At 39.6% G+C, this 19,981-nt stretch overlaps 1 protein-coding gene across 50 annotated transcripts in view; it reads right to left on the bottom strand.

Moving 5' to 3' along the window:
* LOC131220940 (probable LRR receptor-like serine/threonine-protein kinase At1g56130) overlaps positions 1-11,278 on the bottom strand; it is a 149,207-nt gene extending 137,929 nt beyond the window's left edge. For 17 of the 50 annotated variants that reach the window (XM_058215941.1, XM_058215913.1, XM_058215942.1 and 14 more), the window contains exons 1-9: positions 11,066-11,276; positions 6,048-6,225; positions 5,728-5,805; positions 4,151-4,222; positions 2,283-2,354; positions 1,455-1,526; positions 1,023-1,094; positions 528-599; positions 174-239 (exon numbers count right to left, since the gene is read on the bottom strand). In XM_058215941.1, the coding sequence (XP_058071924.1) occupies positions 174-239; positions 528-599; positions 1,023-1,094; positions 1,455-1,526; positions 2,283-2,354; positions 4,151-4,222; positions 5,728-5,805; positions 6,048-6,225; positions 11,066-11,198 (815 nt within the window). In that variant the 5' untranslated portion in view covers positions 11,199-11,276. The other 33 variants (XM_058215904.1, XM_058215907.1, XM_058215906.1 and 30 more) reach the window with 18 other exon arrangements.
* Between the last annotated feature and the right edge of the window lie 8,703 nt (positions 11,279-19,981).

Genomic DNA, 19,981 nt, shown 5'->3' with positions numbered 1-19,981 from the left:
GCTTTGGACATGGCGGGAATCCCTATCCACATTTACAGGAGGATGCGGCAGCAAACCTAGTTTGAACGTGGATAGAATTCAAATCCACCACCGGTGTCTCGTTGGAGACCTTGTTAGCAATCAATGAGAAGATAGGAGTTATGCTGAGTTTAGGAAATGTAAGTATAGCTTACAAATCGGTAAGATTCCAATTCCCAATGAAATTAGGTATCTTTGTCAACTGGCTACCAGATGCCGACCTGAAATCCAATAAGATTTTCCATCATAAATATTAACAAATTAAGGGATGAGAAATGATAAACATGCCATATAAGTAACTAAAATTGAACTGTCCAAAATTATGGGGCCCACAGTAAATGAGTCATAACTCCAAAATCAGATGGATCCAACAATCCTAAGCTCTGGATAATGGGCATTAGTGATCTGTTTAATTCAGACAATTATGAAGTTTTTTTCCATTTTAATGCCCATTAAGAGCAATCGAAGTTGGGGGCCTATGATTCTTCATATAATCATTAAGTTCTTACCAGATCTTTATGTTTCTCAACTTAGCAAATGTTGAAGGAATCTCACCACTTAGCCCGATGCCCCTCATGTATCTGTGAAAAACAGGCATAGATCATCAATCCAATTGTAGATGTCTCTTGTGTGATTAACAGCTAGAGGAATGCTCAAACCATCTCAACAGAAGTTCAATCTGACATATGCATACACCGTGATTTCTGTACCACTTGCTTATAGAAAACCAAATAAAAATAAAGATTAATATTTATTTATTTATTATTATTATTACTTACAAAAACTAGAGTCCACATAATAGGTTGGAAATAAGTCATTGACCAGAGAATAACTAATGGTCCAACTGGTTGGACTAGAAAATTAGAATGAAAAAGAAGAAAATAAGATTATCATATAATAATTACTATCAAGTTGGGTGGAAATTTTGAAATTCTAAACACATCATATGGCATTTCTTAAAAAGAATAATTAAATACAATTAGAAAAACAAAGTCAAAACTTACAGTTCTTGCAAACTTGACAAATTCCCCAGCTCAGGTGGGAGCAAACCGTTGAAGCCATTGAAGCTTATATCCCTGAAAATGAATAAATAATTATTTGTTGTCGTCTATCAGCGGCTAAAAATTGTTGTTATGGTGTGCCACTATTAAAGAGTGGATGGAAATGATTTTAGTTCAAGGCTATCCTCATGGTGCAGCCAACCTATTGGAATGGTTGGATGTCACACTGACATTATAGGTTGGAACTTAATTCAGGAGGTGGACAGTAATTTATAGTCCAATTGATTCGGACTGGAAAACTTCTCAAAAAGTAAAAAAAGAAAATAAAACTGCCGCTTATGAGTTACAACTAAGTTGGTTGGAAAATTCAAAATTCTAAACATATCATCGGCATTTCTGAAGAAGAATAATTTAAAAAAAAAAAAACATAATTACAGTTGTTGCAGCCTTGACAGATTCCCCAGCTCGGGTGGGAGCAAACCCTTGAAGCCAGCTCTCTTTATATCCCTGAAAAAAATTAATTAATTATATTTTGTTATTTATCAATTGCTAAAATTTATTGTTTCAGTCTGGCCCACCTAGTGAGTGGATGAGAATGATTTTCATGCAAGGCAATCCTCACCTATTAGGAGGATTGGATGTCATTAGGACATGATAATAACTTATTGTCCAACTAGGTGAACTTGAAACCTACTTGAAAAGAAAAGGAAAAAAAGTAAATTACTGTATAATAAGCACTACTAAGTTGGTTAGCAAATTCAAAATTCCAAAAACATCATATGACATTTCTAAAGAAAAATAATTAAATAGAACTAACAAAAAAAAAAAAAAAAAAAAAAAAGGTCCAAAACTAACTGTTGTTGGTAACCTCTGAACATATTGTAGCTTTAATATGTTTGAAAATAAATAACTAATTAGATTTTGTTATTACCAATGCTAAAAATTGTTTTTGTTCTAGCACACCTAATGAATCAATGGGAATGATTTTGGTACAAGGCTATCCTCCAGCCAACCTCTTAGTAAGGTTGGATGTTATAAGGACATGATGAGATGGAAATAATTCATTGGGTAGATAATATAGCTTATTGTCTAACTGGTAAAACCGGTAGGACTTAAACCTTCTCAAAAAGACAAAAGAAGAAAATAAAAAATGATGCCTATTAATAACTATGAAGTTGGTTGGAAAATTAAAATTTTCAAACATATACATGAGACTTCCAAAGAAGAATAAATAAATAAATAACATAACATAACATAACTTACAAGTGCTCCAGACTTGGCAAAGTCCCTATCTCATGTGGGAGCGAACCATTGAAGTTACTGTAGCTTATATCCCTGTAAATGAATAATTAATTATGTTTTGTTATTTATCAATGGCTAAAAATTATGATTATTTATCAAGTTAGAGGAAACCAGAATAGTTATTTGGCTTGTAGCCTTAAAAGTTAATAATTAAATCCTAAGAATAATTGGAAACCCTGCAGTAACCTTCGTCATTTTTCTATCATCTAAGAAGTGAAGGTGCAGCTGGAAATAAGCTTACTTGTGGTGCAGCGAGACCTTTCGTGTTAACATGCCACTTGTGTAGAAAATCCGCACCATGCCAATGTTAGGCCCCATGATGAAGATCATCTAGCTTCAAAAATCATGCTGCTCCGATCATTAAATTGGCCATGCCTGAATGTTGAGTCAGACCATCGGTTATCTACTCATTTCAACAGTGCGGCCCACCTGGTGAAAGGTTTGGCCTGATTTTTGTGTTAGGTATATCGACGGTGGGGCCTACAAGTTTGAATGGTTTAGATTCCCCCACAGAAGTGGCATCTTGGCGGGAATGATGTGGCTTCACGACAAGATGTGCCCCACTACCTGAACGATTCAGACAGTTCATGTTGAAGTTTCGACGGTGGTATCCCAAGTTCCGATAAATGGTTATGAACTTCCGATCACTGACGGTGGTCTGATATACGGTACAGATTCCATGGACTATAGTTTAATCATGTGAAGTACTGAATGGTTGTGAAAGGATGACCAGCCTCATCCATTGCAGACATGCCCAACCATGGTTTTGATCATCCACACATGTATAGAGCCTTGTCCATCTCTACACGACCGCAGCTTTGATTACAATTTTTTTTTTTTCCAGCCATCCATTTGTTGCGTAACTACCCCAACGTTGAAAAGGCCTGATTTTTAGACCAGAAGATCTACACAAAGTCATCAGCCGACGAAATACGGGGATCCTACACCGTATGCCACTGTAGGATATGCGATTGCATATAGATGGATAAGATTTGTGTTGTTCATTTGACATCCCATAGAGATCAATCGTGATATTCCAAATGATGCTGGACAGATAATCCTAACCATCCAACGGGAGGCTACAAATTTACGGTCAGAAAGAAACTGGTCCGATTTTCATATTCGACGGTTGGAAAATTAGATATGATTTTCCACTCAAGTGAGTTTTGGTGTATGAGCCATCAAGAAGGGGTCCATGATTAGGACGGTCTGCAGATGATTTATATATAAAAGACACGTTGCGTTGGGTGCATCCTAGCCACAAATTGAAGGAATTGGTGGACTTCTATTTATAACTGTCCATTACCATCCTCGAAAGTCCTTGAAATCAATGGCCAGGGTCATCCCGACTGGTGCAGTACTTTTTGGTGTGGCAAATTCCCTGCCAGGCTCAACAGATCAACCATCGGACTTATCACCGTGTATGAAGGTGTAAATCTTTATAAGATACAACTGGTTGCACCGGATACAAATTACTGTAATAGTTAGCCGCCATTAGGAAAGTGGTGGTGACTTATCCACCTACTATGTGGCACTCATGTGCAGCTATCCAGACCATCAAAATTGTGGGAAAACTTTGAATGGGAGCATATATCTAAAATAGAGCTGATCAAGTTATTCTAACAGTGCAATTGATGCTTTATCAGATGAACGGTTACAAGTAAATTAACGTGAGTTCCAAATTTGAAGGGAAAAATCAGACGGCTCCGGACCATCCAAAAATCAGATGATCCATGAATGTTTCAGAGGTTTGGGTGAAATTAATTAGTGATCCAGATTGCCTAACAGCAACAGCAGATATTTTGCTGGGAGAGAAATTCGATACTTACAGGTGGCGCAGGTGCCTAAATTTACCGATAAATGATGGCAGGGAGCCCTCCATTCTACCATCTGACAGAGTCCTGCGATACGTAGAAAACACTCGGTGACACATGACACGTGTACAATACCAAAACCATTTCGTAGATTCCACACATTAAACTAACAAAGCTTTACCTCTAAATTAATGGGCCACACATGTGCGTTGAATGTTTACCATCGGTCAATTTCCCTGGCCATTCGATTCTTTTTTACATGTGTAAACCACTCCATGATTAGATCCATTGAATTCCCGGGCCAATAACATAGTAGGCCTGAGCTTAGGACTAAGGAGGGCGATGATTAAAAAATTTAGCCTGAGTTTGCATGTAAATAGGCTGACCCCACTGTCTGGCGTGACCGAAACAGTTTGGAATCCGGGCCTAAGCCAATCCAAGATCCGCCGGTGAGCATCCCTGGCTCATCCTTTTCAGATATTAAGACCAATGAGCTTAACCCTACCCAGTCCGATAACTAACCGGGTCAATCTTTTAAATGAATCAAAAGAGACAAATGCGTCTCGTCTAAGTTGATTTGGACTCGGTCTGACCCATCCAGTTCCACACCATGAGTCACCCCTCACTGGTGCGAGTCAGGTAAATTCACTCCATACTTGGGTGAGTCACGACTCGACTCGAGACCAGATGGCACAGTAGGTAGCCGGGTCCGATACTTTCTCTGCGACATTGTGATCACCCCTACTTAGCCACCTAGAATGTGTACACGTGGCATGTAGTAACTCAAAGAAAACGGCCGAAAATAAAGACCCAGTGAAGATAATTTCTTCTTTAAAGTTGGATTGATTGAATGATCATAACCTTTGATTAATGAATACTTTTCCTTAGAATTCAGACCATTGAATGACTTTCATTTCAGCTCTGCATTAAATATCCACCAAGCGGCCACTCAAGAAGCTTAAAATGCCTAAGTTTTGATCCAAAATCCATTTAAACTGGTCCTAATATTTGGACGGTTAATCTTAGTTACTCATACTCCAGTTTTACAAAATCTTAATGCCTGAGTTTAAACTACAGCACTCTGCCAGAGCATCAAACCGTTTCTCAAGCAAGTACCCAAGTAGGTTAGATGGAATCTTATTCGGTCCCGTGCTAATTTTACTCAATGTTAGCAAGTTGTGCAGGTTCCATCATGATGTGTGGGCTATATCCACACCGTCCACCCATTTTTTGAGATCATTTTAGAGCATGGGCCGAAAAATAGGTAGATCTAAAGCTTAAGTGGACCTCACCATAGAAAGTAATGGGGATTGAATACTTACTGTTGAAAACTTCTTTGGGGCCACATAAGTTTTGGATCTACCTCATTTTTAGGCTCATGCCATAAAAGAAGCTTAAAATGCCTAAGTTTTGATCCAAAATCCATTTAAACTGGTCCTAATATTTGGACGGTTAATCTTAGTTACTCATACTCCAGTTTTACAAAATCTTAATGCCTGAGTTTAAACTACAGCATTCTGCCAGAGCATCAAACCGTTTCTCAAACAAGTACCCCAGTAATAACAACCTATAAAAGGAGGGAAGATCCGTACAAATTTGTAAGGTATGTCAGGTTCTGGAGCTCTTCAGGAATTACCCGCCGTCTCTCTGCCGAGTACCCCCGCACACTCCTGAAAGTAAGAAGTGCAAATATAAGTATGATCCAAAGGAATACCTGAACTGGTAGTCCGCTAACCCTTTAAGCACACGTGGCATATATCCTCAATAATCTAAGCCATTCATCTGGTGGTTCCCTCTATGGATGAGCCATCAAATTGATCAGGAAATCCTAAACAGGCAAGACCCACCAGATGGTCCACTTGATTAATCATATTTTCGTACCAAGTTGGCATATCTGAGAGTGTGCACGTACATTACGGTTATGTGGCAGGTGCCTCCACCGTTGGATTGGCAATCACATTTGATCCCAGGGTTGCTGAGTCTAATTGATAGATCAACGGCAGTCCCACTACATGGGTCTCCACTTATGTTCCAGTCATCAGAAGTATCAGAAAGACCCCAATATTGGAAAATGGCATTAAGAGCCCTCTCTGTCCACACACAGGGAAAAAAAACAAAAAACAAAAATTATTATAATAAGCCCATGGGGGCCATCAAACGGCAGTTGAGTCGGAGAAAATTTGGGAAAGGAGTTGAAACAACCATATGTTCCAACTGTAGGGCTCACCAGTGATGTGCATTTAGAACAGAGAATATGTATCTGGTGCAACTCCTCGTGGGCACTACACGTCCGAGGAATCATCCACAACAAAAACTCAGCTGGATATGGGAGGGGGAATGGACAATCACCCCTAAAACCTACCTTTTCATTTGTTGTAGCTCATCTAAATTTAAGAATAGGTTGGTATCTGTATTATCCCTTCATCTTAGTAGGATTCACATGATGACCAGGTTGGATGACATAGAAACAACATCCTCCGCCCCACATTCCATTTGGCACGCATCCCCATCGTCCCCCATTATTCCCTTTGTTGTGGCCCACCTGAGTCATGGATCAGGCTGAATTTTGTGACTAAGCCTATAGTTGGGGGCTGCATGTAATGGACTGGTTGGACAGAACTTGCACATAATAGTGGGTCCCATAATCTCGAACTTATGGTAACTAATGTTCCACAGCATGATATCATTACCGGAACACAATTAAATGATAATCAGGTTCATATGATCCAATGTTGTGTTTTTTTGTCCCATCAATGGCGGGCCCTCATATGCACCGTTTGTATATTTTCCGGGAAGCGGATTGGCTGGTGTACCACACACCAGCTATATAGCTGGTGTATTGATGTAAGCAAGTTCTTTCCATCCATCAAGAGATATTTGTTTTTCCTATTCATCCAGGTATTTTTGAGCTTAAGACCTGATTGGATAGAAAATTCAAAAAGTAGTGGAAGATTGAACATCCACCTTTGAAACCCTTTTGGGATCACGGAAGTTTTGGATCAATATGATATTTGTTTTTCTCATTCATCCAGGTATTTTTGAGCTTAAGATCTGATTGGATAGAAAATAAACGTTATTTTGGGCCCTTTGAATGTTTTAACAGTGAGAATCATGCATTATCCCTGCGGAAACTCTATGGGTCCCACTGCATTTTATCCACTCCATATATCCAATTTATCAGATAATTTTAGATCATTATCCTTAAAATTAAGAATATCCAAATCTCACGTGGCCCACACAACTAGAAATAGTGTGAATTTAACGTTTACCTTTGAAAAGTTCTTGAAGGTCACAGAATTTTTATATCAAGCAGATATTTGTATCTTCACTTTATCCGTGTCTTTGTGATCTTATGAACCAATTGGATGACATATAAACATTACTGGAGGCCTTAGAAAGGTTTCAACGGTGGAAATCAATAGTTCCACTGTTCCTGTGGTATGGTCCACTTGAGCTTTGGATATGCTCCAATTTTGAGTTCAACCCTTAAAATGATGTGGAAAAAAACTGATGTACAGCGTGGATAAACCACATGCATTCACAGTGGACCTAACAGAGTTTACTCGGTACGATGACAGCATACTGAATAACTCAGTATGCAATCCGATTTCTATCCCTGCTGCTATTTGTGGTGTGGTCCAGTTGAGCATTTTATATGAGTAGCCTCATTCTCTAAAATGATCTCAAAATATAGATGAACGGTGTGGATATAATAAATACATCATTTTGGGGGCTATATAACTTTGATCTCCTTTGAACCGTTCGTCCAACTCGGAGCTCGAGGACCGTCTGTGGTCGTCTTCACACGACACGAAGTACACCAGCCATTCCGCTTCCTATTTTCCCCGCTGGTACGGTTGCTGATGAGAAAGGGTAGCGGATTGCGTATCGAGTAACTACTTCGAAAACTCAGTGGGTCCATGTCTGTGTGATCTTATGAACAGGCAGGATGACAAATAACCATTACTGTGCGCCCGATCAAGGTTTCAACGGTAGAAATTATTATTCCCCGTGTTACCTGTGGTGTGGTCCACTTGAGGTTTGGATATGTTTCAATTTTAACCTCAACCCCAAAAATGATATGGAAAATAACTGATGGACAGCGAGGATAAACTACATACCTTCATGGTGGGCTCAACTGAGTTTACTCAGTACGATAAGATCTTACCGAGTAACTCAGTCCGCAGTCCGATTTCATGATAAAGACCCCATAGTACCTCCTGCTCATCAGCCCGTGCATGATTCTATAAATGCTGAGCCATGGTTCAATGATCAAGACCGTCCATCAAGTATCATGAACAGTGGATGGGAGATGTCCTACAAATCTCTAAATAGTAAATCCAATTCCATGGATAGCTAGGATAGCATGCCCATGTGCTACTTTGGCTCATGTGGTTGCGCGTAGCTGAGATTCCTTGCACAACATGCGCGTGGACCACGGATCCTCTCGTCCGGTTCTTAAAACATCGATATCAGCCATAGTCATGTAGGTGGGCCACAGTCCAATTGAACAGCTCCATTGCACCAGGTCAGCATCACAGACTCGGAAGGTATGCAGTCCACAGCTTTATTTTGGACTCCGTAGGCCACACGATTTGTTTGATTAAGATAATGCAAAGAAAATTTCAAAAGCCGAATCCCGCTCAGCCACGTGATAATTGACCATTTTTATGTTTTGGTATCTCATTCACCGTACAAAGTGTCCATATTTTCCCATCCGGACCATTCAAATCTTGGGTCCCACTTCGATTTAAAATTGGTCGAAACTAGAGCTGATCTAACCAACTTTATCATCTTGTTTTTCTAGTTGAATTTGTACTGTTGATGTTTTATTTCTATTCATCCATTTGATATCCGCCAATTGGATCATTGGGACAGTTCAAGTAATTAGTGCAATCCAATTCTATAATGCATCCAAACGCAGCCTAAGCATCTTTCCCCGGACCATGGATGTGATCACTTGCGATTTCGTGGACACCCAAACATGCCAACGACACCCAAATACTTTTATCTACGTTTGTATATACCATATGGATGGATTGGATATGCAAATCCAATGGCCCCACCATGGTGTATGTGTTTTATCCATGCTGCCCATGTATTTTTCCATGTCATGTTATGGTATTAGCTAAAAAACCAGATTGATCCAAATCTTTAATAGACTATACCACAAGAAAATAGTGGTGATTGAACACTCACCATTAACAACTTCCGGGGCTCACTATTACGTTTATTTAGCATCTGTTGAGTAGGTCACACAGACCTAGACGAAGGGAAAACACAGATATCAACTTGATTAGATCCTTCTATGGTCCTGAGAAAGTTTTCAACGGCAATTCCCATTGTTTCTTATCATGTGGCCAACATGTGTCTTAGATTTGCCTCATTTTTAGCCTCATGTCATAACATGATCTATAAAAATGGATGAATGGAGTGGATTTCTTACAAACATCACAGTGGTGCCCACCTATATTCTGGCACAAAATTCCAGTTGAAACCTTTGGTAGGAATCAACATCTGATTTTAGTAGAAGCTTATTTTGTGGTGTGCCGGATGCCACCTCGGTGATGTGTTGGCTTCACTAAGTCATGGGATCACCAAAAGCTGAAATTGGTTGAAACGATGGACCCACCTGAGAAGCTGCAAGGAGCGTATATTTCGTGGACCACACCACAAGAGTTTTATATCAAGATCCAACAAATGAAGTAAATACAAATCTTATGTGGACCACGTCATGGGAAAAAGAGGTGATTGAATACCCACCATTAAGAACATCCTGGGGAGTAATGTTTATTTTCCATCCAACCTGTCAGTAAGGTCACAAAGACCTGCACAAAGGGACTACACAAATACTAATCCAAAACTTTCATGGCCCATGAGAAGTTTTTAATGGTTAATCACGACTACTTCATGTGGTTTAGTCCGCCTAAGATTTGGATCTACTTCGTTTTTAGGATCATGTCATAAAATGAGTTGTCAAATGGATGAACAGTGTGAATGTAAATAAAATAAATTATGGTGGGCCCACATTTAGAGAATTAAAAAATGTATCAAATTAACATATTTCAGACATTTGTTAACAAACAGATTGTTTCAAATTCAATACTTAATTTTTAGACTTTAGCCTCTCTTTTGGATAGTTACCGGATAGTTTTCAGACTTTAAATTCAGATTTCAAACTTTAGATTTAACCCAAAAAAAAAAAAAAGCCTTAAGCATTATTTTGGTATTAAAATATATATATATATATATATATGAAAAAGAAATTTTAGATTCCACCGCTATGCATGTGGTGTATGGAAGATACAAAACATCTATCTGATGGCCCACAGCACCGATGGGACTCAATCCCCAAGAAATTGCACCACCCACTTGATCTAAAAACAAATGGTCACAGGAAAAAAAAAAATGATGAAAAATGAGAGGCAACTGGGTAAAAGTGCAATCCCCAGATACTTACAGTTGTCCAATTGAGGCAACTTTTGGTCCATGGCCCATATATAGTACAGACCAGAAGATGGATGGTCGTGATTGCATTTTGCTCCATCTGATGCCTTGACGCATGGGAAAAATAATAATAATTCAATTTCAACTTGATTGCCTTCATGTCATCAAAGCCATGTTCCAATTAATTGGAGTTGCCTACATATCGTATCCTGTTCAGCACAGGATTCATAAGAAATGCCAGCAGCCAACCTAAGAGAAGCCTGGTCCTTTTTCTAGGTATGAGACCAGCAGCAAGAGCCAAGGCTCCTAGTGGCTAAGATCTCAGATAATTCACATTTCTACTTCATTAAGTAAAAGAAAATATATCAAAACAAAGTGACACTTGGTTTCAATCAAATGATTCAGAACAAGAGAAAATAGAGTTCATGTTAAGATGAAACTCTAAATTTTCATAATAGAGATTGAAATTCTAAGAATGCATACCTTCATCTGGGTCTGTTGTAAAATTAGTTCCAGCTTGAACTTTGCATCTCTCCACCAAACACAAGAGGCGTATGCACCAGAAGCAAAAGGCAAGCAGTGTATGAGATGGAGATTTTGGCATGGACCTTTTCATCAGTCCAGGCACAGGTGTACTGTAGCTATAGAACTTAAAATCCCAGAATCCTTTAATATATAGATGTGTTTTTACAAGAGTCACCTCATATAATATATATTTTTTTAACCCTAGTTATTTCTGTGCTAGAACAATTCCACGTGCTCACCCGTTTATTTAGTAGCTGGGAGTATTATCCTTTTCTTACTTGACCTATTGAACTCTTAACTCCAGTCGTTTATTTAGTAGCTGGTAGTAGCATCTTTTCTTACTTATCCTCATGAACTCTAATTTAATTACTCTTCAGTAGGTCCATCGATGTGGCCATCTTACTAGCTGTTGGCTTTGAATTGACTAAAGAGTGTCCACTGGACTGAAATGACTAAGACAGAAGAAGAACGGAGAAGTCCGCCGCCTTACATGACTTCCTGTAATAAAGACATTTCTTCCTTTTTCTCGTGATCTCATCTGATTAGATGGAGACGAACTTCATGCTGCAGCGGGACATGGGCACTGAGAAACTGTACCTATAGCATGAAAGTAACTTAACTTAAACTGTCGAGATGTAGGTCATCACTTTATATGAATTGTAAGCTGTCCCCATGAACTAGAGGTTGAGACTTAAAAAATATATATATAAAAATGAAGAAGAAGATAAAGAAAGAAATACCCAATGGTCTGGATTCAGCAACAAATGCCTATGAACCAGAGGTTAATACCATTAAAACAATATGATAGTTGGGATGATGACCTATCTTGGACAGTATCACTTGATTTAATGTACACCAGGTGTACAGTTTCTGAGTGCCTGCTTATCAACCATCATAGTCGACTGGAGTATCAAACGCCTCCTAATCAAATGGAAACTCATTTGTAAATAAATGGACATTAAAAGAAATTGACCAACAATTCACCTTCAAAATGCATGCGTTGCCTGCTGGATGAGCAAATTGGCTAGATTTTACCGCGGGCTGAATTGAGCAGTGGATAGAGTCTCACACGTGTTTTTCCACAACACATGTGAGCAGCGAGTAGCATGGCATCTTTGTTGCGCATGTAGATGATTGCCATGAGGATTGCAAATGGACGGTTGAAGAAATGAAAATATTGGGCCGCACATATTTCAACAGCCTCGGAAAGGGGTTTTTTTTTTTTTTCAAAAAGGCGAAGATTGTACTGATAAGCTTTCTTTACAACGAAAATCCTTCGGGAGCCCTCGGACAAAACAGGGGCGCTATCGTAGAGGCCGCCACAAAAGGCCACCAAAAAGAAGGAAAACTGTATTACTAGTGATGGTTAGATCTAACTGAACCTAACCCAACTTTATCTAGGAACAGAATGCCATGACCTTGGGGAGGGAGACCCTCAACGTGATCTGAAGCAATAGCCTTCTGCTCTTTGTTGCCCTCCCTCGCCATGCCGTCAGCCGGGTCATCCCTTCCCTCTAGATATGCGCAAACTGAATGGAAGCGAGGTTTCCCAACTTTTTGATTCTCGAGACCCAAGGTAACCAATGCCAAGATGCCTTGGACGTCCTTGAGAGAAGGATTCCCTTCCCTTTGGATATGCGCAAACTAAATGGAAGCGAGGTTTCCCAACTTTTTTATTCTTGAGACCCAAGGTAACCAATGCCAGGACGCCTTGGTCGTCCCCGAGAGAAGGGCCACCGCTACCTTCGAGTCAGTTTCAACCTCAATACAGACATGCCCTCTTTCCAAACAGAGCAAAATACTGGGACGTCGAAGGCGTCCTAGCATGAGGTATTTCTACCAGACCCAGATTGCATATTGACACTCTCAGTAGCTACTCACTACTGGATGGTGTTGTGAACCCCATCATGATGTATGTGTTTTATACATGCCATCCATCCATCCATTTTTCCATATCATTTTAGGGCTTGAACCCAAAACTGAAACAGATCTAAGCGCACACAAAAAATGGCGATTTAACGCCACCATTAAAAACTTACTGAGGGCTGCAAAAGTTTTGGATTAAGCTTATATTTATGTTTTCCCTTCATGTGGGACTATGTGACTTAATCAACAAGTTTGATGGCAAATAAATATCAATAAGCCTTAGAAAGTTTTTAATGATGGGCCTTCAATCACCACCATTTTCTGTGGTGTGGTCCACTTAGATTTGAATCTGCCTCATTTTTCAATTCATGCTCTAAAATAATGATCCAAAATTAATGAACAAAGTGGACAAAACACATACATCATGGTTGGACCCACAGAGTAACATCCAATAATGTCAGTATGCAATCCATATTCATTTCTAGTAATGATTGAAGAACTTGTTTTTCTCCCATTCAAATAGCGATCTACCTGCAATCAGATCCTTCATCAGATGATGATTGAAGGTAAGTGTTAAATCACACTTATAATTTAGGGCTTCAATAGTTTCTATTCCAAAGTTTGCGAGCTTGTATGCTTGTTTAGGTTTTTTGACAGTTTTCCCTAAAACCCTAACACTTGAAGCGTTAAGTCTAGCATGAAGGAAAGTGTTGTCTAACGTTGTTCCTCTTGATAAAGCTATCCAACTTCGTGGGGGTCCACTTGGCCTCAAAGTGTGTTTGTTGCGTCGCTTCTTCCTTCCAGGGCCATTCTTCCGAGTCCCTGCATCATTTGTTCCTTTCAAGTACCCTGGCGACTTCATGCTGGGATTATTTTGGCAAGATTTTTGGAGTGGCTGCTCTCATGGTTAATTCGGTTGAGGCTAGGCTGAATTGTTGGTGGATAGTTTAGTCCTTGGATGGTAGGGTCTTTACTCTTTAGAAGCTGGCCCCCTACATCATTCTATGGGAAATCTGGAAGTCAAGGAACTCTGCAAAATATGATGGAAAGGCCCTTTCTATTGATAAGTTGACCACCGATATTAAGTGGTGGTTAAATTATATCATCCAGCAGCTTTCCCCTCCCCCCCCCCCTCTTCAACGCCCTTCAATCATCAAATGGTCTAAGCCCAGCTCTGGGTGGGCCAAAGTGAATGTTGACAGGTCTGCTAGGGGGAACCTAGGTGCGTCAGGTGGTGGAGGAGTTGGCAGAGGGGATAAGGGTTAGTTCCTTTTCTCCTTCTCGCCTGGCTATGGGATCAGATCGAGTGTTAGTGCCGAGCTCCGGGCGATCTATGACGGGCTTTCAATTAGTTTTAATTTGGGCTATTCTAACGTGGTGGTGGAATCTGACTCCCACCTGGTGATTTCGTTCCTGAATGGGAGTGCCCATCCAAGCTGGAAATGGGAGTCCTGGTTGGCCAGAATCAAGAGGTTCAAGCTTAGAGAGCAGGTGGAATTCGTCCACATCTTCAGGGAAGGCAACGCTTTGGCCAATGGGATGGCCCGTATGGGCAGCAAGTCTCAGCGTTACTCCCTATTTAGAAACCCCTCATATCTTCCCTCCCATGTTGTGGGTTTGCTCTTCCTGGACAAGGTGGGTCTAGGAGCTCTCAGGTTTGCCCCGGGCGATGGTTCCTAGCGCCAAGCCCGCGGTGTCTCATTTGGCTCCGTTTCTGTTTAGCTGTTGTGTAGTCCTCTCCTTTTATTTTATTGCCTCTATGATGGTAGGACTCCTTGGGTCCTTTCTTGGGGAAGCCTGGTAGCCCTGAATTTGAATTTCAGAAATTTTCTAGGGTGGAGGATAAGCCACATGATTGCAGGCCACTGGAGTGCTGTCCAGTCGCTTTTATGGGGTCTTTCGGTGTCGTTTTCTTCTACTGTGTAGGGGTCTTATAGTGCCATTTTCCTCTTCCGTTTCAGTTTTCTGGTGGAGGTGCTTGCTGGCAGATGCAGTGCTTTCCCTTATGCCTAGCGGCTCGTAGTTGTGTCGTTGTCTTGGCTGTAGTAATGGCTTTCAACTTGCCAGGTGATCTAAGTACTTGGTCAGCTTCTATTTTGTTTTCGCGACTTGGTAAGGTTAGAAGCTCTGTCCTCTGCGGGTTGGCTTCAGCCTCTATTTTTTTTTTTTTTTTGAGTTCTCTTGTTAGGATATATAATAGGTGAGGCCCGACATTTTTGTGTAGCCCACCTGAAGAATTAGGTATGTACATCCCCTGTTCATATCATCAATGGAAAAGTTCTGTTTTACAGGAAAATAAAAAAGTCAAGTGAATCATTGCATAGGTACGGACCATTATTCCTAAGTTTCCATTTATCGAATCTTGAGAGTTTCAGTTAATGATTCATGTTTGTAAATGAGTTGATGCATGCTAAATTATCTATGTTTTGATTTTAATTGTATATCATGCTAATTCTGACTTGTTAATGCTTACATGTTCGATGAAATGCCCGAATGAGTAAATTTCTAGATCTAGTTTTTATGCTAAATTTTGTTGTTATTGTCTAATAGATAGTTAGTCTTTGATTGATATTTAGAAATGCTTAAGATGTCGAGTTAGTAAGCAAATCGCCGAATTCAGGGGTGGCTCGAGTTAGGTCGGCTACCTTAGGCTTGTTCGATTGACCCAGGTCGAACACAGACGACTGAGAGTAGCTGGACTACGTGGGACGTTTACACCTAATGCCGGTTGTGCCAGGGTTCTCATAAGCCAATCAAATTTGTCTAACAGCCAATTATTCATCTATGTTCACCATGTATGACCATAACCAATTAAATTTAGGATAACCCCATTCTCATTAGCTAAGTTTATTTATAACCATTAGCATAGCGATATGATCCTACAAAGACTCATAGTAGGGCATAATTGTATAGGACACCATGTTCGAACTGTTGGCCTACACAAGGGTGATATGCCTGCCATATTGGTGAAAAAAATTAGGTGACGAGTCTCCCCGTTGTGACCATTGAGAACATATGAAGGCTTTGAGCTTACTGCATTATAAATGGAATTAATGTCGACACTCTACCACATTTGTGTTTGGGTGATGATCCTTATATTATTTATGGTTGTCCTTGGGTGATGAACACTAAAATGGTTCAAGGAACACGATGAGGAACCGCTACGGCTGCATCAAGTCTCATGGTCTAGGTAGAGACTTGTGATATAATGATAGTATCCTATCTTTGTTAATCTATTATATGAATTGGAATTAATAATCACTCGACTAATCATACACGTTAATCGGATTGCACTAGAATAGGATGTTGCGATTTGGCATTGGAGTCGCATGATAAGTGAGTGTTAGCATTTATAAAATAGGCATTGAAGTCACTTGTGAGGGAGTGTTGGATTGTGAGGCGCATGCATCAGTTCATAATCTCATTTGTGCATTTAACAAGAGTATTTAGGATGTTCTTGATTTCTTGTTTATCATTACCTGTGCTGATTGCGTTGATAACATTAGTAACTTAGAACTAATTAAACCATTGAGTTAGCTCTCCCACCTGGGACTGTGTTTTAAAACACCAACAGGGCGATGTTGTTGATGCATGTGCTATCAATATCTCCAGCGAGTAGGCTTGGATTGGCTTACACTTTCATCGTGAAGTCTTAGCAGTGTCGGACGAAATTAAAATACTTTACATTTATTTCAATTTTGTTCATGTATATATTAGAGTCTCCAACTAGGTGTACTCTGTGTATTGATTTTATTGTATGTTCATTGTAGCTTGTATCGATCATTTTCATTTTGGGCAATCACCACTATTGGAATCATATATTTGACTGTTAATCCTATATTTATAGGATTCATTATCTCTGCTTGACTTTTGATGCCACTAATCTAAGGCTACTTTGATTATTAATCATGGGTGAACGTTAATCAGAATGTACGGGCACGTGGGAACTTGCCCACATACATTTATTTTGCTAGGTTAATACTCGAGAACTCGAGATTAAAATCTCCGTACTTGGATACCAATTTTCAGGATGTTACATGCTTGTACTTTACATTATATATATTTTGCTCTTTGCTTTTGTTATAACTTCTTGGAAATTATAATGAATAAATACGGCTAAACAGGCTTTAGTTACAACGGTATATTAGTCAAGTGATTTTTAAGTTACTTGACTTTTGAACCAACCTTTTCTAAAGCAATAAACTTTGATTCCATAATTGACTGATCGATACACTTTTGCTTGGTAGACTTCCAAGAAATTGCTCATCCACCCCGAGCGAAGACATATCCGCTGGTGGATTTTTTTTATCTGAATCAGTGATCCAACCTTCTTTTTATATTTACTAAGGGTGAGGAGTTTGTAACCCCTCGAAACTCCTCCCTTTTACGTTGCGCACGAGTTTATAATTCCTAGTCTATCCAAAATATTGTGCACGTAACACAATTATAGTGCACCACCCCTACACAATTTTAGATCAATCACAACTTTAGTGGGGTCCACCGGTATGACCGATCAAATCATCTAACCCTTAAGGAGATCCAAACTATTCATCAATAAGGCCCACGTTAGAGAATTTTTATATTGGTTTGATTGGTTGTTGTGTTGGATTGGTTGTTCTGCTATTCATAGAGTTTTGTGCACCTTGTTCTTTCAGAACATTCTTCTATTATTGTAATGGTTATAGAAGTCAAAAAGTCATCCTTCCTCTATTATATTTCTTTTTATGACAATTTCTCTTATGTCGGTTAAGAATTTGTTCCTTTCGGCCACCTTCGTATCTTAAATAGCTCAAATACATTTATCTGTATGCTTATAACACTCTGCCAACCATCCCTGATGTGTAAAATTGAATTTATGCTATTATAATTTTACAAAAAGTGATCCAAGTATCTTGAAAATTTTTCCATCCACTTTCTATTCCTTATGTGATGCAAGTGTTGCTAATTTACTACCATGGCAAAAATAAGGTACAGCAATAGGCCTGACCTAGTTGTTATAGAAATTCGTTCTTGTTCCAGGTCATACTACAGATGGACTGGAAATGGTAGTTATGTTTCGATCTGCACATATGGCGTAGCAAATCTCAACACATTCCGTACAGCAAGATACGCATGAAATGTCACTTTTATGGTGTTTATAGACTACGTTAGCTACTATACATCCTAATGCATTGAAATAGTAGAAATCGTGAATTTTCATCCCAAAGCATAAAATGAGCTGGCAAAATGAATGTACGGAGTGGATATAGATCACATACATCAAGATAGGCCGTTCCCCATGGCTCCAAACTGGAAAGATAATACTCGCACAACAGCCCATGCCGATCACGGTCCAGGACACCGTAGAATCCCCCATGCTATCATAGTGTAAGACACCTTAGATTCCCTGCCATCCACACAGTAGGACCCACCTGATGAGTGGCTTTGATTTTGTACACGTGTCAGGTTGCCACACGTGAGAGTTGGTTTGGCAAAAAAATAAAAGTGCACCGTGTGGTGCACGCAAAAGAAGTGACATTTGCTTGTCTCCGTTCACCCAAATTGACAGGGCTATTGCCATCGCTATCCATTGACTACATTTTCTCGTGGAATAGCTATCCTGCACACGGTTCGGTTCCGGTTTCGAAACTGGAACCGAATAGTCAATGAGATAGATGAATTGGTCACCGCCAGCTGTTGATATGGACCATTCATGTGAAGGGGGCCACCTTTAGTTCTCATCCCTTTTGAAACCGGATCTGAACCGTGTGCACCCACAATCGTATCTAAGTCATCAAGCACTCACTTCCATACATGTGTCATGCAGGTGTAAGGTTATTGTGGCTGAGCTATCTACAAAAAATCCCACTGGTCCGGTGATCCTAGCCGTCGATCGGATGACTACATTGCCCTGTCTTTTGGACCTTCAATTAGCTGCCCATTTCTAATTCTTGAATGTTGGTCGTGGGGCTGTCAATGGGTACCCGCCCTTGCAATGGACCCAATCTTTTCAAATAGGGGAGGTCCCCTTTTGGGACTGCTAACAAATTGGTTTAGGTCTTACATTCTTGGATCTGTTAAAAAAAAAAAAAATCAAGTCTAGCCAGGTCAGGGTCCATCCATCAACTTTTACCTTATCAAGATTGGGTTGAGTTGGGTCAACTTACTTTTTTATTATATTATTAGTGAGTCATGGTATCTACGTCACAAATGGACCACCTTTAATCGACCATGACTTCAAAATCGCTTTCAAGATAACCATAGCTGTTGATTAGTGGAAAAAATGGCCAATTTGATTGATCATGTTGGAAAATGTCATATCATTGATTTGGACTTTGGACGATGTATCCCACTTTTGATTGCATACCTTTCCAAAAAATAAAAAATAAAAAAATCTACAGCATCCACATCTCATTAATGTCTACAAAAATGAAAAATCCATATACGTTACAATCGAGATAATCCGATTATTAATATGGTCCATCCATTATCTGGGCTGGGCTTAGGTTTTATTTCCTATCCATCTCAAAAGTCAATTCAATATGATGATAGTAATCAATCTATTATCAATGGTTATGAAAATGGGTAGGCCGTATCGATAATTGTTCACTCCCCAAGTATAGGGTTGTGATGTAGTAATAAACTCGGTAAGACCGAGGTCGAATCCACAGGGACTGATACCTGTACGTTATCTGAAACCAAGTAGAACTAGAACTAGACTAAGATGTGATCTAAACCAAATAGAATTTAAGAAATAATTGTGGAATAATTATCTAAAACTTTAAGGAATTCAGAGGAAGGAACTAGGGATTCAGAGGATCCACTTGTAGAGATCAGGGAGAAATTATGCCTGCTTCAGAAATCATGGAATTTGACTAGACTTCCTTTGATATAGTTTTCAAGAGGTGAAAGGTATATGAATTAGAATGGATTCCATCACCAAGCCATGCCCAGGAGACAAAGTAAACAACAGAATTAAACTAATTACCAACCAACCAACAATGTATGAGGATCAGGAAGGGTACTGTC

This window comes from Magnolia sinica, chromosome 12, assembly GCF_029962835.1.
Source record: "Magnolia sinica isolate HGM2019 chromosome 12, MsV1, whole genome shotgun sequence".
Lineage (NCBI taxonomy): Eukaryota > Viridiplantae > Streptophyta > Magnoliopsida > Magnoliales > Magnoliaceae > Magnolia > Magnolia sinica.
Note: the sequence above shows the minus strand (reverse complement) of the source record. Positions and strands in the feature narration are given on the sequence as shown.